We start from the raw sequence: 26097 nt of genomic DNA, 5'->3' as shown, positions 1-26097 counted from the left end.
ACTGTGTTGTATGAGTGGAGGACACTCTGTTGTATGAGTAGAGGACACTGTGTTGTATGAGTGGAGGACACTATGTTGTATGAGTGGAGGACACTATGTTGTATGAGTGGATGACACTGTGTTGTATGAGTAGAGGACACTGTGTTGTATGAGTAGAGGACACTGTGTTGTATGAGTGGAGGACACTATGTTGTATGAGTATGAGTAGAGGACACTGTGTTGTATGAGTAGAGGACACTTTGTTGTATGAGTGGAGGACACTGTTTTAATATGAGTAGAGGACACTGTGTTGTATGAGTAGAGGACACTGTGTTGTATGAGTGGTTGTATGAGTAGAGGACACTGTGTTGTATGAGTAGAGGACACTGTGTTGTATGAGTGGAGGACACTATGTTGTATGAGTTGAGGACACTATGTTGTATGAGTAGAGGACAATGTGTTGTATGAGTAGAGGACACTGTGTTGTATGAGTAGAGGACACTGTGTTGTATGAGTAGAGGACACTGTGTTGTATGAGTAGAGGACACTGTGTTGTATGAGTAGAGGACACTGTGTTGTATGAGTAGAGGACACTTTGTTGTATGAGTAGAGGACACTGTGTTGTATGAGTAGAGGACACTGTGTTGTATGAGTAGAGGACACTTTGTTGTATGAGTAGAGGACACTTTGTTGTATGAGTAGAGGACACTTTGTGGTATGAGTAAAGGACACTGTGTTGTATGAGTAGAGGACACTTTGTGGTATGAGTAGAGGACACTGTGTTGTATGAGTAGAGGACACTGTGTTGTATGAGTAGAGGACACTGTGTTGTATGAGTAGAGGACACTGAGTAGAGGACACTGAGTTGTATGAGTAGAGGACACTGTGTTGTATGAGTAGAGGACACTGTGTTGTATGAGTAGAGGACACTGTGTTGTATGAGTAGAGGACACTTTGTTGTATGAGTAGAGGACACTGTGTTGTATGAGTAGAGGACACTGTTTTGTATGAGTAGGGGACACTGTGTTGTATGAGTGGAGGACACTGTGTTGTATGAGTAGAGGACACTGTGTTGTATGAGTAGAGGATACTGTTTTGTATGAGTGGAGGACACTGTGTTGTATGAGACACTGTGTTGTACACTGTGTTGTATGAGTAGAGGACACTTTGTTGTATGAGTAGAGGACACTTTGTTGTATGAGTAGAGGACACTGTGTTGTATGAGTGGAGGACACTGTGTTGTATGAGTAGAGGACACTGTGTTGTATGAGTAGAGGACACTGTGTTGTATGAGTGGAGGACACTGTGTTGTATGAGTGGAGGACACTGTGTTGTATGAGTGGAGGACACTGTGTTGTATGAGTAGAGGACACTGTGTTGTATGAGTAGAGGACACTGAGTTATATGAGTAGAGGACACTGTGTTGTATGAGTAGAGGACACTGTGTTGTATGAGTAGAGGACACTGTGTTGTATGAGTGGATGACACTGTGTTGTATGAGTAGAGGACACTGTGTTGTATGAGTGGAGGACACTGTGTTGTATGAGTAGAGGACACTGTGTTGTATGAGTGGAGGACACTGTGTTGTATGAGTGGAGGACGCTGTGTTGTATGAGTAGAGGTCGCTGTGTTGTAGGAGTAAAGGTCGCCGTGTTGTATGAGTAGAGGACACTGTGTTGTATGAGTAGAGGACGCTGTGTTGTTTGAGTTAATGACACTGTGTTGTATGAGTAGAAGACACTGTGTTGTATGAGTGGAGGACGCTGTGTTGTATGAGTAGAGGACACTGTGTTGTATGAGTGGATGACGCCGTGTTGTTTGAGTAAAGGACACTGTGTTGTATGAGTGGAGGACACTGTGTTGTATGAGTGGAGGACACTGTGTTGTATGAGTAGAGGACACTGTGTTGTATGAGTGGAGGACACTGTGTTGTATGAGTAGAGGACACTGTGTTGTATGAGACACTGTGTTGTATGAGTGGAGGACACTGTGTTGTATGTATGTGGAGGACACTGTGTTGTATGAGTAGAGGACACTGTGTTGTATGAGTAGAGGACACTTTCCTGTTGTGTGATTCTAAAACGGTATGGTGAAAAATTAATTCACTTTTAAAGAATGTTGTATGAGTTGAAGATTTTGACATTGTCTAAAACATATATATCTGTGTTGTATGAGTATACCGGACTGAGAAATACAAATGTGCTATAATTCAGGTCTAGATTAATTTGTCATGAGCTTTAATCACCGGAGTCAAATGTGCTATCAATTAATCTGGCAGAAACACGCGCTCTGACAATGGGATTAATTTGAAAGCAATAACGGCAAAATGTAAATTTTAGAGAATGGTAGCGAGTTACGAATCGACCGTCCCAGCCACCTTAAGATAAAGCAGTTTCCTTTTATAATAGTAAAGAGAACACAACTTCTAATGGCAGGGAAGCGATTTTTAAAATTGGCAATGTATCTTATAAGGCTAGCAAGCAAACAGTTGGTCCAGTCTTCCATCATGTCATGGAAAACCCTTCACCGTCAATAGAGAGAAGGTTAGAACTAAATCCATTATATATATGATGTAACAGGTGGAGATTATAGTTGGTTTCGCGAGTAACAAAATCATTTGTTCTGTCAACGGCTCTTCGAATGGCAATGCATCACGTGACTAGCGAGTTATGGTCGTGTGCGGCGTGCATCTGGCTAGCGTCACCAAAACGATGGAAATGCACTCTACCTCGCACAGCACAACTGGGTGTGATGTAGATTTATCACTGACGGAAAGTGCATAATATCTGAAAACCTAGCTATTAAGAATAACTGAATGGCGACACGTGCTAAAAACCAGTAAAAACGTATTTTATCAGAAAATTGTTTATATAATATTTTTCACACCTTTTTAATTTCTCTAGAAAAAAACGTGTCGATAAACGGGATGAAAGGGCGGTATCTTTTTGTAAGATATTTCACAACAATTGCACTGGATATGACATGACGCTCCTCCCGCATGATACTCAGTGGTGTAGCCTCCCCCTCCCCGACGAATCAGTTGCGTTTCGAACGTATTGCATAATGCAGGTACATGTATATAGCGTTCATCAGGTGAGTTACAGAGTATATAAGGGTAAAGAGTTGAATCCTATATTAAGATCTTGTGATTCATTTTTTAGAAAAAGTAAACTAAACCGAGCTTGCGATTCAATCTAGCTGACACACCATCCAAGGTTATACAAACCCCGTGAGAAACCATTACACAGTTCCGTTGATATAGCTCCATAAATACTCTTGAGGAAAATGTGGGTTTTTTCTCGATTCAATCGTACATTGTTTTCCTTTCCTACAACCTTTACGTAGATTTTAAAAAGATATCTAAATAATTGCGCTTTAGTACTAATTGTTCTGAAAACAATACATAGAAATATGTGAAGTTAAGATTTCTTCAATATTTCGGAAAACATAGTCAACACTAACTTAAAAATTGTTCACACAATCCTTGAAATACTAATTACACAACGGTAAAATCAAATATGTGTATGTTTATTGCTTACGTGAAGTAATTTATTAAAATTTATTTGATTTCAAATTATTTCAAAAGGATGTTGATAAACAATAATATCGTCTTTTACATCATTATTAATTTGGTAAAAGTTATTAAATTGTGAAATTAATCAGTATATTTAAGCTCTGAAATGTATTATGGCAGTCATAGTCTTATAACTGTCAAAGATACCATGACTGTAGGCCGTACCCTAACACCTAGTTGTCTATACAAATATATGCGTTCAAGTTGTTAAGCTTTTTGTATATAATGATATTGTATATTTGTTCATTAAATTGAATATATATCACTTAAATCACTTATAAAAAACTAAATTCTGAGTTTTAAAAATGTAAACTTGTAAATATGATAATGATTTGATGTGTGGACAAGTCGGTAACGTCATAATGACTATTTATCGTCATGGTGAAGAAAATCTAATAATACCGTCTTTACGAAATACAGATTTATCTGCTCTTAAGATTGTTGCGTCATTTGTTTGTGGGAGTAACGTCATTGCAACAAGACGTTATTTTTCATGTAAACTGATGACGTAACAATCAATACCAGCTAAGAAAATCTGGAAATTTTACATTACGAAAAGGCGGGATGTGCTTATCCATTACGTTAAATTCGCATAAAGAGTACACGTCATCGATTTGTGGGTAATTAGTATCACATCTGATTTCTATATTGATGTTCAATATTTTGTCATTACTTAAACAAAGCTAATTAGCTTGATATTTACAAGTCCGCATATCAATATTTAAATAAAGTGTGGGAAAACATTATCTTCTTATCAACACTGATCAGCATTGTTTGTATTTATAATGAACACTGGTCAGAAACTTAATGGACGATAGGGCGGTCAGTGAACTGGTACCACGTGGTAAACGTGCATCGCTAAGTGCTTAGTACTCCATGCACTGTCCAAGAGTGCACGATGCCTCGTATACCCCCGGGTGGGACATGGAACACGACATCGCGTCACGTACTGAAGTGTTTCTTGTTTTTGTTGTTGTTTTTTGTGAGAGGGTGAGATGGCAGAGGTCCCTTATCGATCGGTGAAAATTAACTGCTCTCCCTCATTATAATGGCCGTGTTTTACTTACTTACAAATCTAAGTATGTTTGAGGGCTGCGATAATGCAGTACGTTATACAGAGTTCTCCAGACAATGGTTGTGTCATAGGGAAAGACAGTTTACCCTTGTTGCTCTAGATGACAGGCGCCGGGCCTCCAGTAAGTTCTTCAGTGAAGTAGATACCAGCTACCATACAATGAGATCGCTCTGTAAGATGGCCTTAGATGTCCATCGGTGATAAACCCATGGAATAAAATAAATAGTATTTAAAACAAATTATCATTTTCAAAATGTTCGTAACGGATAATGGAATTGAGGTTTACCTGGTGCAAATTAAATCTATTGAGGTATTAAAGGTTGTAAGCGTATACAAAACTTCAACGTTTTAATTGGATTTCAGTGCAACAATTTATTAAAACGTCATTTTAAAATCGCTAGATTTAAGAAATGTTTCGTCATCTAAAAAATAAGTTCACAAGTACTGGTATTCACACGCGAGTTAATTATAGAAATGAAACGACTAAAAGAAATAATAATAAAAAAATGAAAAACAAATTAATCAGTAAATTCAGTTGATGTAAGAATGATGGGAATGCTATAGATATATTTTCTCACACTCCTTTTCCCGTTAAAACTTGACCAATCAATTTTATTACAGGGATCAAAAGAGCGTGAATTCTATTGACTAAGTCCGAATGCTATAGAACCAGTGCTTTCCTTCTTGGCTGACAGCGGCTGATAAAATCAAATGGTAGTTGTGTACTTCGTACATCACTCTGTGTCTTGTCGGTGTTTTTCTAGCCTTAAGACACATCATGATCGCTAATTGCTCGTTCATTTTCCCAACCATTTCAGGTAATCGTTCGTGAACGACACGAGGCAAATCACATTTCGCCTTTTTCCCATGGGATCGTCATTAATAGGAAACGCGTGTAGGGATCAAACACCCAAGAAACGTGGAAGGGTCACGCGAGTTGAATCGCTGAGTAATAGCGATCTTAGCTTGGTTTCCTCGTCATATTAATTAAGAAAAGACATCACTTTTACCGCTTTAATTTACATGAATAATTTAGCAGTATGGTGATTTTATAAACTGTGAGAAAAGATTGAAATCATTGTGTTTTAATTTCAAAAGTACTGTTAAAGCGGATCAGTTTTAATTAAAACACAGTTTTACGGATTTTAAATGACAAAATATGAGCATGTTTTTTTAGGTCTAATCGAATTCTGATCTGCTCGTCATTGTTTTCCCGATAAAGCACGCAACAGTTTGCGGTAAAACATGGGAAAAACAACAATTGAGAAACGAACCCATTGTTTTGTAACAATTCCCAATGATTTTAAATTATGACGCTTTAAATCAAGTTTAAAATATTCAATTTTAAAACAATTTCACTAGATTGATATTTGACTACGTCGGCATTATGTACCTGAGACACTCAGCAAACTTACTTTAAACGGTCCTTAAGGTCGCCCAATCAAAAAAGGCAGCGTATTTCCATAATATGTATTTCTACTACAACAACGACAACAATAACAACAGCTATAAAAACAACAATAACTACAGCAACGTGATCAACACCAACCACCGTATCAAGTGGTGGGATAGCAGACATTTGGCTTTAATGCCATTATTGTTTTATTTCTCTTTGTTAAGTGATAATTTTATAAAAATTAAATCTTCCAATCAAGGAATAAAGCCAAGCCGCATTCAACCAAGGCGACCCGATTTCAGTTTAACGACCACACGTGGGTGATACAAAATGTAACTGGTCACTGGTTCGTACATGTAAATTTTGTACCGTATACTCCGGCTTCCCTCCGGCCTCCTCCGCAAAAGGACCTACTCCTTTTAAGCGCTCCTACCATCGCCAAGAAGAGGGATTAGTGAAAATATCATCGATGAAAAATATATAGTTTCATAAAAAAACCCAATTATTAGTTCATAGTTTGTTTTACTAGTTGTCATTTATTGCATATCGTGATGTTGTCACAAAGCTAATGTTGAAGGTCCATACCGTTTCACATCTGATGAGGGAATCGAACTCCGGACCTCTTGCTGAACCAGGTTGTAGCCAGATGCTCCATATTTTCCTTTCGACTAAATGTTGTTTTAACAGCTTTCACATGGAATGTTCACATATACTGTCCAGCTTGAGGTTTTTTTTAATGTTGTTGATAAGCACAACGATAGCTTTGAGAAATAAAGTATTGCCTGTTCGGAATTTGATTGTCTTCTTTGCGTTAAAACGTAGTTCATAACCAGCAGTAGTTTGTCTTAAAGAATATGCCAAAAACACATTAACGATTGCAAAGTCAACCCTGATTGTCTCCCTTCTTCTGTTTTGTTGTTAGTAGCATTTTATTATAGTTATTGTTATTAATATCTATTATACATTAACAATTATTGGAACTTATTCATTACTTAACTGACTAAAAAGGTTCGTTAAAACAGTAAAAAAGGTCGCGTTTTTCCTTTTGAGATTAATTCACTGATCTAATGCATTCCCTCACATTTACATGTATTTGTATTGCAATGTTATGAATAGGAAATCACTTATGTTTTGCATGGAATTTATTTCCGGGTTAATACGCGAGGAGAGACAATCGTCCATTCAAATCTCTCGCTATTACAAAAATGTATTTATGTGAAACTTTTGATGACATCATTTTTATTCCGTCAGTATCATGGCTTACTTTTACACACATTGCCGTTGAATTTATATCAAAGAAAAATAAAATATTTACGAAATCTAAGTGACTTACAGTATACATATCTCTTTTTAACCAATGGGACAGTTTTACAAACACTATTTCTTTACGTGTCATGGAAATTAAAACATATGAAAGTACACGGACAGTTCTCTATAAAGGAGGAAGAAAAACACCCTACAGGTTTGCTTTAAAAGAACTGATAATTAAACGCACTATTGGATTTTAAATTGTGTTCAAAATCACACGTCAACTGGTTACTGTTTACGGCTAGTAATATAACCAAAGGATGGCACTCATGTCCGTATAATCATGGTTTATATCAAGAGGATGTTGTCGAAGTAATATAATATATTTATAATCCGCTCATCAAGCTGTTGGTTGATAGTAATTGTCTCCCTGGTTATAGAGCTGGGATGTATCACTTACGCTGTAAGGCACGTGCGTTACATGCTCGAAATTGTGGCGAAATTGTCGGGAAAGAAATTATGATAAATAATTGCACATCGTAATTCCAATCCGTTGACGCGCAATAAGAAACACATGTTTTGTCTATCGTGTTTCGATCTCGTAGCGTTTTAAACATCACCTCGAGAACGGCGTTAGCAGCGGCCTGTCAACACTATTAGACTAGCCTAGAGTCAGCAGTGAACGTTTATTACCTCGGCTAGCCGACTCGGGGGAACAAAATACCCTTTAAATGAACATGAATGTCAGATTAAATGATCAGATTCATATCAGCGGACCAATCAGACATTCGTCGAGTGGAGGCCTTTCTTTGCCCATCATCGACAATGCCAAAACAACTCCATTATCTACCGCCGCAAGGGGGCGCCAAAAGGGCACGTGTTGTATAGTTAGGGAAAGAAACCATAAACAGTACGTAGAGTTAAATGGGATCAAAGGTTTTCTCTATTCTTTAATGTAACAATTAATTTCATGTCACTCCCAGTTTTTTTTTTAATTTGCAAATAATGTATGTTGATCATGAACTCAACAGTACATATATATATATATCTGTAAAAAAAATACTTAATTGATCATTTTGTGTGATGCTACGATTACGTCACATTCGTTATGCTCGAGTAACCATATTGTTTCATATTATATCAACTTAATGTCATTTTGAAGCCGACGAACATTTTATAAGGAAGCCTAATATACCGCGTGGATCCGACCTCATAGTCTTGTTGTATCGGCATTCTTGTTATATCCTTGTCTGACGTAGTTGTGACGTAATTAGATTACACCATACTTACGCCATACATAATTATCTATCAGTAACAAATTAGATAACGTTAATATACCTGTATCTATATAACATTACAAGGTGTAAAATTAATAACGAAATGATGGCGTTCATATAAAATTCAGCTTTGCTTCTTATGATAAGATATCCGAATTAAATCACCACGAAAAAGACAAAACACATGCATATTCTTATCTTTACTTAACGTTTGGTGAAACGAAATTTTACTTTTATCGGAAATAAATTGACCTGTTCAATTGCACTATCGTCCCGATCATTGTCTGGAAAAAATACTTGTATAAACCGACCGATGTCCCGACTCGTATTAAAAACCTTCTGACAGTATAATGTGGTGAGTGTTTCGGACCTTTATAATCCGGCCAGTGTTTCTTACCAGTATTATCGACTATTGTTACGAACCTTTATAATCCGGCCAGTGTTTCTTACCAGTATTATCGACTAGTGTTACGAACCTTTATAATCCGGCCAGTGTTTCTTACCAGTATTATCGACTAGTGTTACGAACCTTTATAATCCGGCCAGTGTTTCTCACCAGTATTATCGACTAGTGTTACGAACCTTTATAATCCGGCCAGTGTTTCTTACCAGTATTATCGACTAGTGTTACGAACCTTTATAATCCGGCCAGTGTTTCTTACCAGTATTATCGACTAGTGTTACGAACCTTTATAATCCGGCCAGTGTTTCTTACCAGTATTATCGACTAGTGTTACGAACCTTTATAATCCGGTCAGTGTTTCTTACCATTATAATCGACAAGTGTTACGAACCTTTATAATCCGACCAGTGTTTCTTATCATTATAATCAACTAGTGTTAAAACCTATAAATCCGACCAGTGTTTCTTATCATTATAATCGACTAGTGTTACGGACCTTTATAATCTGACCATTATTTGTGAATCCGAAGCGTATTTATAGCCTGTATACTCTGACCAGTATAAATTTATATAGTGACCAGTGTTTCAAACCTGTATAATATGACTGATGTTACAGATCTGTGTGATACGACCGGTGTTACAGACCTGTTTAATAAGATCTATGTTACGGGATGAATAATACGCCTAGTGTTATACACCTATATAAAATCAATCAGTGTTTCAGACCTGTATATAACGACCAGTTTTTCAGAGCCGTATAATACGACTAGTGTTACAGACCTGTATAATCCGACCAGTGTTACGGTCCTGTTATATTGCGGCAAGTGTATAATGATATCAAGTGATTCGGCTCTGGTTATGACTATCAGTGCGGACAAGTTCTATCTGGTCAGCGTCGAGAGATGAGGTGGCCACAGTATTTACTGTTTCATGCCTGTACACAGCTACTTAGGCGGAAACGTATTTCGCAATTTGAGATAGAAGCGTTTTAAATGGAACCAACACTTGTGGTCTGGTTTGCTATTTGAACATTTAAGAGGTTTGTGATAATGCCTGTATAGTGAAATCAATGTTCATGTTTTGCGTGAAGATTCGATACTGTAAGTCATCTAGTAACATACAAAATAATCAATATATCTAAATGGAGAAAAAGAGTCCATTCGCCTTTTTGAATTATCTGTGTTTTTACCATAAGAGAAATCTATGAAAAACCTGGAATTTTCTGCACTTTTTCTCAAATCATTGTATCGAAATATGACTGTACAATATCATTTTTGAAATTACATTTATTTGTCACTCATTTGTTGAATTGAACTTAAATACAGATAGTTTTGTATCAAATATTTATCATTCATTTTCAAATTTAATTTACCATACTCATTCAGTACAGGGTTTTTTTCGGTTAGCGAGATATAGAATTTGAATAATATGGCCTGTCAAAACCATTTTGCCAAGACATCTGTCTCCAATCCTCATGTCTCGCTTCACCATACCTTAAATATGGGTGTAAACTAACTTGTTCTATTGTTTACGCCTTGTTTGTCTAATTAAATCGTGGTAAGGAGTTCTTTAAGGTTAAACCAAATTCGTTCAACTTATTGAATGGGTACCATTTACCTGATTAATTAGAAACGAAGTGGAATCTGTAAAGTAAATAGTCCGTAAAAAGTCTCATTATGACAGAAAGAGGAACAGTACACGTGTTTCGTAAATGTTATCATTGTCTGAGACCTGCTACAATCAAATCCGAATTACAATGTCAGTGGTGACTTTATTTCATTCATTAACAGACCATCGTTATTTCCAGTAAATTAAGGCTGATCACTCAACCATGTCAAAAGTGTGTAGATATGTAAAACGTGTAGATAGCGCATGTTTGACACGCGCGATTTGTGATGATAGCCGGACTGGGTTTGTAGATGCCCCGCAGTGGAGAAGTCAGATAGCCCCTTAGCTGTAGACAGGACGGTGTGTACTAAATATTGATTGAAACAATTAGGTTCTCTGTACCTCTGATAATGACCTGCAATATTGAAGTCATTAAGAATATAATAATCCGAAACTGACACCAGAGGTTAAAGGTATTTGTTTATCAGCACAGCTTTATGATCATTAATTCCAAGAGTGACAGCGTTATGCCCAGGCCGATTGGCCAAGCAACGGTGCTAATCTCTTGCCGAGTGGCCCTCGCTTTACATGCTACACCAGTGGCATGCGGTTTCTCATCGAGATTGATCCAGCCCTCCCGTATACTGCTACTAACTTTAAGGCTCATTAACGGCATAATAGATTTCTATCGCTCCCTCCCCCCTCCCCACCCCTCTACCTCCCTCCTAAGACGTTTTCATTACGATAACGATAGTTGCGGTGTTTGGTTGTTCTTGGAGTTGTACAAATCATCCAGTCTTAATTGAAGAGAATTTATTCATTAAGTGGTGAACGCCAGACAAGGCACGTCTCGCAGAGGTGGTAGCGGTAGTAGATAGAATTGCCGGAGACTACTTAAGCGGCAGACTAATCGGTATCACTGTAACGGCTGCTGATGTTGTGTCAAGGTGCAAGAGACAGGTAGCTTGTCACGATGGACTCCGGGGATGTAGCTCTCTGTTTACCAATCTACAATATGTAATAGTTTTTTAACCTATTACAGACAATTTTAACTCTGGTGTTTCCGGACGTTTGGATACAATTTATCTTTCTATTTTGCGTCTGTCCCTGGAGTTTCGAAGGTTTGGAAACATCGTGTGCTTTGTTTACTTATTCATCGAAATATTGATGGACATTTTCATATGTTTAAGACTATTAAATTATTCTTACTTATTCGAGACATTTTATTTATTTTGGAAGAAATTGTTCAAAGTGATTGAACAAACCAGACAAGACTTTAACAAGTTGGTAAACAAGGAATGGATTGCAGTATGAATTCAAGACATCACAACTCTTTGACATCGTCTTGTTATTCTAGAGAAAGCGCTTTTTTCACGGCGCCTAGAACGTGGCATCCTCACATTTACGAGAAAACGCCCAAACAACCGACACCTCACTTCATCTCGAACATCTTAGGTACGTGTTATGATAAGGACAATGTGAAAATTGAAGAAAAGAGATCAATTCACTCCCGCGGTGACGAGCGACGACATCGTGGTTATGGGTACGATTCCAGTGGTGAAAAGGAGGTCTACGCTAAACACCGGAACGGTGACTTAGACGGTTACATATCTGGACCGGAAAACTTAGAAAATAGACATCATGGTACTAGCCTCGAAGGTATGTATCGTATCTTTATTTTTTTACTGTTGTTCATAATTTTGTTTCCGTTTTCCTCCGTCTGTTTCTATAATTGTGTTTGTTTTGTTTGTCTGTTTTCTTTGTTTTTTTTTCCCCCTCGTTTCCTTTTCATTTTATCAACATGAAAATATTTTTATTCAATAGACCAGTGATCGTACGCTGTTAACTTTTGGTTATCTGTTGAAAATGTATCGATTTACAATTAGTTACAGGTGACATAAGAGGGACTCATCAGTAATGAGGCTATGCGTCATATCAATGAGAAATTGTACACGATGACAAAATAACATTAAACTCTGGGTTTTTTAAAAATAAAACCTTATACCTTTCAAATTCAATAACTGATTGGTCAATTAAGGCGGAATTTTCAATTGGCTACAAAATTGCCATTAGAAGGAGAATATCTTCTAATATAATTTAAACGTATCCATTGTGAAACTGTAGATGAGAGGTTTGTCACATGTTTACAGTTTATCACCACTATCTACCAACAATTAGACATGTACACTACAATAGATAAGCTAAATAAATCGAATAAAGTTATCACAATAACTCTGTACAAATGAAATCAACCTTTTACAGCCAATATTATCTAAAGATATTATGCTCATACATATGTTTAAAGATATCTGTATGAAAATCTGCAGTCAGCTGTGATTTTCCAAATAAAACCATTTCTTATTCAAATTTCACATTCTAATATTGAAATTATGAATTGGAATATTTCTTTCATTAATTAAAAACTTGACACTAAAGATAATGAAAGATATTCTCATAAGAGTTACTACAACTACACAATAACAGACTGTATAATCATATTTAAATGCTGAAGTTAACGGTATATAATACCTAGGCGTTGTTTAAAAAAAGAAAGAAAAACATGAAAAGGCGAAATCATAACGAACGGAAATTAATTTATCTTTACGCATATTTTAATAGCCAAATATTTTATCAGGCGAAAACATATCTGATAAAAGTGTTTTCAAATGTGTGGGAAAGAGTTTTGGGGGATGTAGATGATAAATATTACTATTTTGGATGATTATAGAAGTTCTTTTATCGACAAGCAGCTATTTCCATGCACTTTTCCCTGCAGTGCTATCAGAAAGTGTAATTCGAAACTCATAAATCTATAAGTTGTATCAACTAAAGTATAAATAACAGAATCATATGGCTCGTGTTTATCTTGTAACTTTACCAAATCCGGTCATCAGACGTCTAGTATGAATGTTCACCAACCCTAGTTATTTTTTTATTTTATCTTTATTTTTTTAATATTGGGTGTGATTTTTTCTATCCTATTTAGAAGTTTTGCTTGTATGGAAAAACATATCAAAATCCAGTACTTTTTAAAAATATAAAAGCATATTTTAAATGTACATAAAAGTGAAAAGTATCGAGTTAACAAAAAAATTGTTTAGCTTTGCCTGAAAATTACACAAAGAAAGGTTGAGAGAAACACAAAACATCTCTTCTGAAACATATTGTCAAGCTTCAGGAATAAATATTTCTATAGACGCACTGTCGAAACAATGTCAACAGTTGTAACATTTAACAGTAATGCATTAAATCATTGGTCGTATGATAATCAGTTAGATATATACGGTATTTTTGGGTATAGGATGCACCTATCTCTGACTTACTCGCGGCTAATTACATTAATAAATATCACGTTATATTATATAGATTACAGAGAATAAATTATAAAATAAATTTCAGCATGCAACGTCACCGTTATATTATTATTCCAAACTCCTTGTCATTTTTTAATAACCTTTATTATAACATTGCAAAGTAAATGACACGTAAAGATCTCTATGCATATTTTCTATTCAAAGTATTATTATCATTTAAACAATACTTATTAGATAAATTGTCTTTAACATTGATAAAGATAATTCAGCAATGAGGAAAATATTTCGGGAAATTGAAACTCTAGCATATAATCCGTGATTACTTATATTTACCTAGATATACGTCATAAAAGAAACACAATATACATCATCTAGACTTTCAAATGATCACAATGAAAAGTTCTACAAAAATATAATATTTCTGAAAGAGAAAGAAACAGGCTAAGTGTATTTAAAAACCGTGTAGACATTGAAGTTTATATAAATATAAATAATGTTATTGATAATCCGCTCTTCTTTCTTGTAATTTCTATCACGTTGATACGGTATAGGAACCAGAACAAAATATTTGTAATTTGATTCCACGAATAAAACGAAAGCTTTAAAGCTAAAACTTCTAATTGCCTACAAAAACGTGCCTCGTGAAATCAGCATGACCGGAGTGTTGACTAAATACAAAGTGGGTAACGTAACACGTATTACGGAAAGAAAGGGAAAGGCTTCGTAATACAAGAAATGAAGATAAAAAAAATAACACAGACAAACAAACAATTTGTCATACTCCAATTCTAATAATTAGATGTACATTTTAAATAATACAGACGCTACTTATCTTTTGTTTTCTAAGTGATTGCGGTAAGGTAACTCTACAGATGCACATGTCTCGTGTTGTTTATCATCTGTATTGGAAATCTAACTTTGTTTCATGGTTTCGTCGTCCGTGCATACTTCAAAACGGTGTCAGAGTTCACTTAAGAGCAAATGACTGATATCAAAATTGTAGAAAAAAAATATAGCAATTGAAAAAATTGCAGAAGAATGTCAGCGAAATGGTTGTATCACGAACGGGTTTCTTCAATAGGGATCAAACTGAATGAAAAGTAATTATTTCGTCTTGAAATTAGGTTTCGAGAATATTTCCATAAGTATATGTCTGTGAGGAAACTAGATTAGAATAAAAAAAAATCTCCAATATATTCCTGAAAAAAACATGTCATAAGAAACAATATATCATTTTAGTAATATACAGAGTATACTGTAAACGCACATAATTTAGCGGTAATTCCATTTTAGCCGTTTTGTCTCTAAATTTTATTCCGCTAAAAGTATGATTGCGCAAATTCCGATTCCTGAATCTTATTTATGCATCAAATACTGTGGGTGCGCTGTTTCATCTGTGCGCCAATAAGATAAAATTTTATATCACCAATTAATTAGGTTAACGGTATACTTTAATACTATTTTATCGCGTGATGTTTTTTTTCTCTATTTTCGTGAGTATAATAAACTCGCAAAAATATGTATGTACTATGAATCTCAAATTGTTGGAGAAACTATCGCCCGTTTGTTGACTTAACTGATTTTTTTTAATTCGAGGTTTTTTTTTTCAAAACCGGTAAACTTTGAACCGTCGATAAAAGCCCTTTGCAGAATTAGGGATAGTAGCTGATACAGAAAGTACGTGTACTTACATGTAACGTACCTGGAAATATTTCAACAGGAAATCTCTTTGTCTTCATCATCAAGTAATGAGTAACTGCCTTGTAGGATAAAAAATGAAGATAAATATCAATCAATTAAGATGTATACCGCCAGAATACGGAATAAATATTTCTTTTGTTCTGAAATCAACGAAGTTTATGGAGGTTGACATTAAACCGATATGTCTGTTTGCTGAAATGACCTGGCATTGTGAATATATTTCTGAATAATGACAGAGAATGTAGAGGTATTGTTGTCTAACAACGATTGGTCTATATATCAACGAACTTCCGTACAAAAACGCGATCTCAATATCATTAGCATATATGGATGAGTAAAATAAATAACATTGATAGTTTTATAAGATAAATATAGTTTATAAAAGCCATTACAAACCGGATAAAGGATTTCTACACGATAAAAACACCAGTGATATCTTAATACAATAGTAGTTGAAATAACAAAATATTTGTAAATAGCATTAAAAATCACATTTAACAATATAATGTTAGTATCAAATAATAATGTATTGAAATAATACATCTGGATTAATGGAGAAAGAGAGAAAAATGTTGCCTCATTAGACTAAAAACTGAAATAAACACCAATTTATTAGAATGGAATTTTTGGTAAACAATTAATTTCAACTGTTATGAAAAATGAACATAATATTACATTTTAAATTTACATTAATCTAATGATAAAATCGTCAAAGTGTGATCAATTTAAAGTAATGTTATAATTTTAATTATTACTAATGTAACACGGATTAGAAGTATTACAACTAACTATTAATTTACAGAGAGGATATTGAATTATCTTCTATAAATGCTGGCAATAACTGGGCATTGGTGACACCAATAACAGATGATCAGTCTGGATCAGAAATGTTATATTAGGGAGAGGGGAGGGGGAGGGGAGCGGTGCATGCGGTAGTGCCCTGGCCATTAACACTTGGTTTTGAGTGATTAGGTCTGGAATGGGATTAAATGACGAAGGCTTTAGGCTTTTGAGAGAAAATTAATATCGTCACACAGGGTATAGTGTGTGTCACAACGCTGTCATAGTCAGAAGGCTGGCAATTACAAATCAGTGCAACTAAAGCAACTAAAACAAATTAAACACATTGTTATTGTGTACGTGTATTCTGCTGAAATTTGCCTACTTTTTTAATTGTATTTTTATAAATTTCTTTTAAGAAATTGAATATGACGACTTGATTGTATTTTCGGCATCGGCAGTATTAAAAATCGAACGATTTTGAGACAAATCGAACAAAACGCTTATAAACAGTAAAATATGGACACTATTTGTTACATATTTCTAAATCATTCTTGAGCAAACGATATCACAAAGTCAGTACAACTTTGGTCTGTATAATTAGGACAATTATTCTAGCAAAAGGTGTAAGAGATATACAGAAAGAATACTAAAATGCAGACGAGAAAATGAGAGCGAACATTAATGTAATAATTAATTGAAGTGATATAAGCGCAATTACTGCAATAACAGACTCGTTTAAGTAACGAGGTGACATTTGTATACACATGGAATTACCACAGTAAATTGTTATGACGTTATAACGGCGTGCTGGTGACCTATGATGAAATGCATAGCGTTATGTATGATAGACGCCCTGGTAACAATTACTGCGCAGCGTCATAGACAAGTGAACTATAACACTATATCTAATATCTCGACAATTACCATCAATAAGCCCAGCGTGAGATGGTATGTATTAGTGTAGAATGTAATACAGTGTAAGCCAGACAGAGAAGGGGGACTTTTAACACGTGTAAGACACACCGCAGTGTTGATGGCGGTTACGTAGATATATAATTAATTCGGCATCGTGGTGAATTTCGGGTTGTCACCTGATAAATTACTGTAACATGATATAATTTCGCGTAGCACAAATTTCGTGGTTTAAACAATCCCAACATTTGAACTTGATTTCGTCGATAAAAACCGTACTGAAAAACACACCCGTGCTTTAAAAAATATGTATATATCCAACAATTGATTTATAATCTGATGCACAAATGATTAATTTACTGATAAAAGGTGTTTACAAAATCAACGGAAATAGATTTAAAAAGAGTAAATATCAACACGGAAATTAATTATTTGACAGTAAGTTGGCTTATCAACATGTAAACTGTGTAAGATCTATCACATAGCAGTGTCAGAATTCGGTAGCTGTGATATGGTAAGTCTTTATCGTATCGGTTTTAATTGTTCTTATTAAAAGCATGTGAAGTTTTGATCTAATCTCGGTAGTTTGATACGGGATGGATATGAAGCATGTAAAACGTCATATACAAACAGTTACAAAAAACAGAATGTTTTAAAATCTGTGTCAAACTATTTTAAAACTTTGCTGAACCACTGAAAAATATCGTTATTCCAAAATAAATGTTTTAAGATATTTTTTTTGTTAGAAACTTGGATAAGTGTATATTAACCGTCTGCTGCAACTTGGTATAATGTATAAAATTGCTCCGAAATACTCATTGAGATAAACTTATCAATCCCGAATGCTATTATGACAGCGATATTTGTTAATAAATAAGAAGATTGTACAAAAGAATAACAAGTTAATGTTATAATTCAGAATCAAATAACGAATGAAACATGCAGCATGCAGCTGTTTCGTTCTTTTTGGATTTGTCAGTGATGTTAAAGATTCTAATTTTAAAACAAAGGAGGCGATTGAGAAAAACCAAAATTGAACGAACGAAATGTCAAAATTAAGATGTGAAGGTACACAAACCCCATAACTCAATTTTCGTATACCTGATAATTCAAGAGAACGTGAGTTGATGTGTAGATATTGTGAATTGTGCCACTATTTGAATTAATTTAACGCTAAGAGAAGTTATTCAGCCGGATAGCGTCGTCCGAATACAACCGGATTTTATACATTCATATATATTGTTTGTTAAATAATATATCTATATATCTATGGTCAAGCCTGGTCATAATATCTCTATACAAAATTGTTGAAAAGAGCGTTAAAACACATGTTTTATTCATTATAAGGCTCTATCTGATTTTAAATTAATTCCTATTCAAAAATGTTAGTAGTCTTTACTTTTGTGTCCTTTAAACGATCTGGTTCCAACTGAATGTAAGGCCTGTGCTTGGTTCTCACAGGTCAGGGCGAATCTAGGTCACCTAATATGTATTGAGGGGTGGGGGCGGTTTTTATTTCCCGATGGTCAGTTCTCACCGTTTGTTCCGGCCATACATATCACAGTGGTAGATGTCAATCTATACCACAGGAACCAGACATTACTTACCTATTGGCCGGCTTTACTTGTACTTAAGAACACATGCCATATTTTTTATACAATTCTCTAACATACGTTTATTGGAAATAAGAGGGTCGTTAATGGTTGTTGTGTTACCACGCAGGTAATTGAATGACCACTGACATCGACAACGACATGTCGATTTCATACTTACTTGTAAATACGTGGTAGAGAGAAAAGTTCACACCCCACTATCACTCTCTGTTGTCTATGCTTCATTAATTTGTGGAGATAATTGTTTCCACTAATTGTTGTTGTAGCTTCTGTTATAATGTACATGTTATAAATACATTACTTACTTAAACCTTGATTTGATTTTGCGTTATTTTCGAATATATGAAATTTTAAAAAAATCTCCTGAAAATAAAATTTATAACGAAAAAGAAAACAGTTTCATAGCTTCTTGTGAAAAGCAATTCCTCCGCTTCAGATATTTGTCAAAGTCAAGAAATTTTGAACAATCGGAAGAAAATCTTTCCGGCATTTCTTTCCGTGTGTTGGACAAAGTGTGGGGAAATTGTTCACACATTCCAGAATATTGACTTTAGATATACTTTGATGATAATTAATGTACTAACTCTCTGATAACCTCAGGTAAACATTACTTATTAACATGGAAACATGTATCGTATTTATTCCAATAAATACACAGACAAAATCAGATGTTTGTGCGTCTGTTGTACAATCTTCAAGGTTACAGTTGGTAAACACTGCTGGCGGACTGAAGTCCACGAGCTTTGCCGTTACATCACCACATGGCACGTTTTATTCACACACGCGTACTTGACGTTCTTCTGAAATAAACAGAAATTTGAAAATTATAAAATTTATTTTGGTTTTCCTCCGCCGACTCCTAAGTTTCAAATCATTAGGCCCTTTATATCACCTAGAAGGACGAAACAGCTTTATCATAAGGCCCCTTTGTATCACCTAGAAGGACGAAACAGCTTATCATTAGGCCTTTTATATCACCTAGAAGGACGAAACAGCTTTATCATTATGCCCTTTGTATCACCTAGAAGGACGAAACAGCTTTATCATTAGGCCCTTTATATCACCTAGAAGGACGAAACAGCTTTATCATTAGGCCCCTTTGTATCACCTAGAAGGATGAAACAACTTTATCATTATGCCCTTTGTATCACCTAGAAGGACGAAACAGCTTTATCATTAGACCCTTTGTATCATTTGTATTAAAAGTTGCCTTATGGGTCTTTGGTAAAATCTGTTAACAGTTCAGCTAATTGATATGTTTGAAATGTCAGGATACATATCTATCACTGTCGTTGTGGTAAGATAATATTCTGACGTCTTTAGCTGGAGTCCCACTACAAATTAAGACGGATATTTTCGTCTTATTTATGTTTTTGTAGTAAGGGAAATATTTGGTAGATCTGAATGTTTTATATGTCACTTTTGCAGAAGAGTGCCATATCAAATTATTCAATAATGTCTGTTTATCCGTGGATTACTGAAGTATTTTTCTCTCGCTAATGAGGCGAGACAAAAAGTCAGTAGATATCGCGCTAAGTAAGAAATGCTTACTGTAACCTGATTGATAAATTGATGTGTCTGGATATTACACGTTTATGGTAGTCAATGTGAATTATTTTATTTCGGTTTCTTGTTAGTTGAAAAGGCTTAATACAAAAGATTATATTTCCCTAACAGTGCTGAATAAATTGGAAAAAGATAAAAGGACAACTTGCCAGGACGAGTTAAGGCAATGACAGAAAGAGTGATTAAGATAATAAAATAAGTAAATGAAGAATTGATATTGAAAAAAAAACATTGTAGGCCAGCTTTGTCATATTTGGAGAGAAAAAAAGTTTAAGATACATTTTAAAATAAGATATTCAATTTTTTACAAATCGATTTGCATGATCAACGTGATGAGTGATTTTAAATTGGTACAATGACCATACTGATACGTGTAAATCAACAACCAAGACATTATAATGTCAGTTGAGTTAGATGGTGATCTACACTTCACATACAATCTGCACTCTTTTGTCTGGATACCAGTTCTTTCTAAAACAAAGTAACATAAGAGTGCCGATAAGTGCACGCCACAATTTAAAAAGACATATTCTCATAATTTATCAACATTTCCCGGTTATGTTTAAGTTCATCAGTCACTCATTTTAATAAATCATTTAATAATTATTTTGCGTTGTTGTCTTTATTTGTATCTTTTGTTTAAGCAGAGAAAGTTATCAACAATTCTTTTTTATTTATCAGGTTCGTTTCGTTTTATATTTGCGTCAGTTTGGGGTTTGCACTGGTAGTATTATTTAAATCCATCTATCAGCTAACATCAATTTCCTTTAATTAAGGTGACGGAGATACGAAACAGAAACGGAAAAGTGAAGATGAGGACTCTAATCCTGACAATCAAGCCAAGAAGAAAAAAGCACGAACCACATTCACTGGCAGACAAATTTTTGAACTGGAGAAACAATTTGAACAGAAGAAGTACCTCTCGTCAGCTGAGCGAGCAGAAATGGCGGCCCTGCTTAACGTCACAGAAACACAGGTACTAATATTTCGTAATGATTTTGACACTGAACCAAGAAATCAACACGAATTATGATGCCGAGAAAGACCAAAGCTAGACGAATAAAGTATTTCCTTATGGAATATTAAAGTGTGTTATCTTAGGCTGAAACTGTTGGTTGATACTTTTATTTGACCAGAAGAAAAGAGTTAAGGATAGAACATATTTTGTATCTGTTCTTTTTTCAAACTTATCATTTTATTTTCTCCGAAAGCAAACTTATTATTTTGGAATATTTTTTTAAAGTATTGGATATCATCCTAGAATATTTAATTTATGTAAGAAGCATTACTAGATAAATTACAAAATTTAATTGCAGAAATATTTAAAGCTAGTGACGCCGTTTATAGTAAAATATATAAAACAAAATTAAAATAGAAATTTGAGGTTAAAATTTCAACCATGTGTAAGATTTCAATACCAGTATAAAATAGATTACTAAACACGTTGCACATACTTTTCATTTAAATTGCACTCTCAATTTTTTGTCATTTCTTAATTAGCAAAGTAAGAGCTATCAAATAAGAAGTTAACAATTATTGGGGAAAAAACGTACTAACGAAACAAGCACTTTGGATCAGTTTTTTTTTATCTAAACCGACAAATGAATACTCAAATATTTTAATTGTTATACCATGAGTCTGGATTCAAATGTGTTCATGAATTCCTATGTTTTATTTAGAAACACGACAAAACACCAGTTTTCACAAGAAACTGTTACAAAAGACACAATTGAATATTATCTTTCAATACAATTTTAGATAAGATACAACAGAGCCAAATAATGAACTGGAGTGCTTTATATCGCTGTTTCGTTATCGATGTTGAAGAACTAAATATTTAAACCTGCGAAGCGACTGGAAAAATCAACGATGATAAGAAAATTCAAAATCTGAATATACCAATAATTACATTAAAAGATAAAACATTGACATACGAGATATCAGAATGGGTATTCAGTTGATTCGATTCAAATAAGTTTCATATGAATCTTTCATTCAAACATCTTAAGAGAAAACAAAATACGATTAAAGATATATATGTCAAAATTGGAAACGGCATTTAAAGATTGCATTCAGAAACACAGAGAACAAATTTGTCGGAAAGTGCCCGATATATATTGTTCCACTGTACTTATCGACATGTAACTTAAACACAAACTCGCAATGTATCTGTTTTGAATAGCTATATGTTCTCATTTTCTGTTGGAGGTGTCACTAAGAAATCCTGATGTATTTAACAGATGGAAGTGATTAGCGTTGTACCGTATACTAATACAGTTTTCAGAGATCACTTTGTACCCTAATACCTGTTTCGTGGTGTATTTTGGGCCGTTGACTAACAATCCGTGATGAATGGAGGCAATCTATTCTTCGTTTACAAGCTTCTGCATCTTTTATTTCTAGGTAAAGATCTGGTTTCAAAACAGACGAACAAAATGGAAGAAACAGGAAAACATTTCCAATGCTGAAGCCGCAGAACATAAAGTACACGTGGACAAAACGCACGACATGGCACGTGCGTCTGTTAACACAAAAGCGATAAAGTCGGAATCCCTTTCTGTGCCCGTGGTACAGATCTCTTTAAAACAAACAGTTTTTACACCACAAATAAACATTGAGGATGATATTGTTAAACCATCAAACGATTCCCCCATTCCAACAAACCGTTCGGATACTTCCAGTCCCATACATGACCCTTTATCAGAGTGTGAAAATTCAAAAGACTCAAATGTTCATTTGGAACAACATGACGCTTCGGAACCTTGTGTTGACGTCGACGTCACTGAAACCCGTGTACCCGAAAGTAATGACGTTTTAGACGACGAATCATCGAAGGATGTGCCAGCAACTATTTGTTCACAGCCGTTCCAATGACATTATGCCACTTAATCATTTATATTCATCATAATCGTTATTTCGTCATGTGTTTATTTATAATCAGTCACAGCTGACGTTTTCTTGACAAGTGAAATGAAACTTGCAAAGACACCAAACGAAATCAAGCACAAATGACACTTTGTATGAATAAAAGTATTTTGTCTTTCATCCGTTGTGTTTTCTAACATTAAATTTGTGTAATTTTCGTGACATTTCTACTGCATTAATAGAATCAGGACAACAAAAAATCCAAAATTAATTGGACGGCGATGAATTTTACAAAGTTATGGAACATGAAATTTCTAGGCTGATATTTAATGGGAAATCTCAAGTAGTCAATTTCCTATTCGTCGTCTCAGAATAATACATTGAAATAATCGCTCACCATTCCGGAGTTTTTATAAGTTTTATAAACTTTTGTCTAATCTTTCATGGATTCTATATTTTCTTAGTATGAATAAACTTATAAAGGTGTCTGGTTCAGATATCGTTGTAACATGGTGTTACATATATGATATTACTTTTTTTGTTTACGCACAAATTACATGTATATGAAAGTTCGTGAAATCGTACATGACATTTTGCCATTCAATATTGTATTAACTCTGAAACAGTTTCCAATTGTGTTCCGAGAACATTTTGCAATGTAAAAAAATCCTAGAAAGACAATTTATCTGAACGTGAATTGTGCCCACGTCGACCGAGGCGAACGTCTGTAATATCCCGTGGTGGTCACTTAATTGACCACACACGTCAATTGCACTGGACCAATCGCTTGAAGGGAAACAGATGATGAACCAGACAGTTTGTAAGCGAGTCATTAAAAGGTAATGACGCTTTGTTATAGGTCTCGACAACGTTTTACTAAGTAGGGAATGTAACGGAAGGTTAGATATCTTTACTCTGGGTCAAAGAAACGTTTAACTTTGTAACATTGTGTATTTTGTATTTGTTGATGTTTACGATCTTTATGTGTTGGCTGTGTATTGTTTCACACTAATAACAGAACAATTATAAACAATAAAAGTGCTCAATGAATTTCTCGTGGAAGTCTTTTTTTAATCTTTTATTTCATATTGTTGCATTAGATTATATATGTAGTATTTGGATGTTTACGGATTTTGACTTTTTGTCATTTGGTCAAAGGATGATTAATTCAACATTTTGAATTTAATGTGATACGAAACTTGAACATATTTTTTTATATATTTGAATTACTGATGTTTTACTTACAAACTTTTTTTTACGACATTGATGCTTATGTCATTACTGTAATTTTCGAGGGGATTTCAAATTACATGAACTAAAGGGAAACTGATTTTATTGATACATCATAAACCTAGTTTCTAGTTATAGCCACCATTATTAGCCGCGATACTTTTATCAAATCAACTGCAGACCGACTATAGGTAATATACTATCATGTGTCTAAGTAACGGGACAATCTAAGGATAAAGAAAAAATCCCCGTTCTCGGCAGATCATTGTACACTAAGTCTATTTGCTTTTACACTGTTTACATAGTAAACTAGATTTTAGTATTATGTTAAGTCTTGCTTTTTAAAATTTCATGAAAAATTACACACTCACACATAGAAAAAAACTTGTATTAATTACATAAGTGTGCAACTGTATTTATTACTATTTTTATCTGATGAACTTCGATGAAAAAAGGAGATTAACTTCATGATTTTCACTATCACATTATCAGGAGAAAACTGAAGAAGTACATTCATATCTTAGAAAATCCACATACTCGGGTGTAAATAGAAAAAAAAATCAATATCTCTTTAGATGGTGAAATATAATGGTCAAGTTTGATGGTATAGCGATTTAGTCACGAGAAGAACGTCCATTTGACCTCTCGCCTGTTCAGGAGTGGTCACTTGGATTGTTGGCCACTTCCAGCAGGTGTTTCCTTCAAGTCCAGACTTAAATGAGCATAACCAAGAGGAGCGTTGGTACGGGTCATGTAATAGGTGATTAGGCTAGAGAACTACCAACTTTTGAATCCCTTTAGAATTCAATATATGATTTGAGCATAATTTTAAACTTTTTAAAAAAAGAATCTGTGTACATTGATAACTATTTCTCTATAGATATTTGATTGTGATGATAATATGTTACAGTGTAATCGACGTTTGCAATTCATCACTATTCTATTTCTATCATAGTTTGTCTTTGAATAGTGATGATGTATATATAGATACACAAACGTGATTCCATCACTCAGATTTATGATGCCTATATTACCTACACGTGCTTACAAAGTAAATGTGCATTTAATAGATAATTTCAATGACAGGCAACAGAGAAGAATTCATAAAAAATAAAACAGTCTTCTTTGATTTTAGTTAAATGGTTGGTTAAACGGCACTAAAAACTGTTTTCGATGAACTGAAAAAAGATATTGGCTATTCAATATACAATGTAATATAAGCATGCTGTCACCCATAGTCTCCCATAAGATCTCCATTGTTTAAGCTACCAAACTCTTTCATTTTCTTGCTGTCCTCAGTCCAGTTCTAAAAAACAAAAAGCATGTATATCAGTATCAAATTAATACTTTTTATATTTTGAAGACGCATATTAAACATGAAATTTCATTCTAAACGATATTTAAACGGATGTCCCTGCAAAAACTCTAACTTACATACCATTAACAGTATAGATGTTGAACAAGAGTCCACGTTTGCACCATGCAATGATCAAGAAAATATGCGACATCCCTCTCAAAATCAACCTCACTGAACCATGAGACAACTATATAGTA

At 34.5% G+C, this 26097-nt stretch overlaps 1 protein-coding gene across 1 annotated transcript; it reads left to right on the top strand.

Annotated features, from left to right (window-relative positions):
• Nucleotides 1-11206: 11206 nt before the first annotated feature.
• On the top strand, nt 11207-24363 carry LOC132548736 (homeobox protein engrailed-2b-like). Its single transcript, XM_060212621.1, has 3 exons — nt 11207-12218; nt 21225-21424; nt 22852-24363. The coding sequence occupies exons 1-3, from the start codon at nt 11858-11860 to the stop codon at nt 23320-23322; spliced, it is 1032 nt and encodes a 343-aa protein (XP_060068604.1). The 5' UTR covers nt 11207-11857; the 3' UTR covers nt 23323-24363.
• The last annotated feature ends 1734 nt before the right edge of the window (nt 24364-26097 follow it).

The sequence above is a fragment of the Ylistrum balloti genome, unplaced genomic scaffold (assembly GCF_031769215.1).
Source record: "Ylistrum balloti isolate Yb309-2 unplaced genomic scaffold, AGI_CSIRO_Ybal_v1 Utg369616, whole genome shotgun sequence".
NCBI classification, from domain to species: domain Eukaryota; kingdom Metazoa; phylum Mollusca; class Bivalvia; order Pectinida; family Pectinidae; genus Ylistrum; species Ylistrum balloti.
Note: the sequence above shows the minus strand (reverse complement) of the source record. Positions and strands in the feature narration are given on the sequence as shown.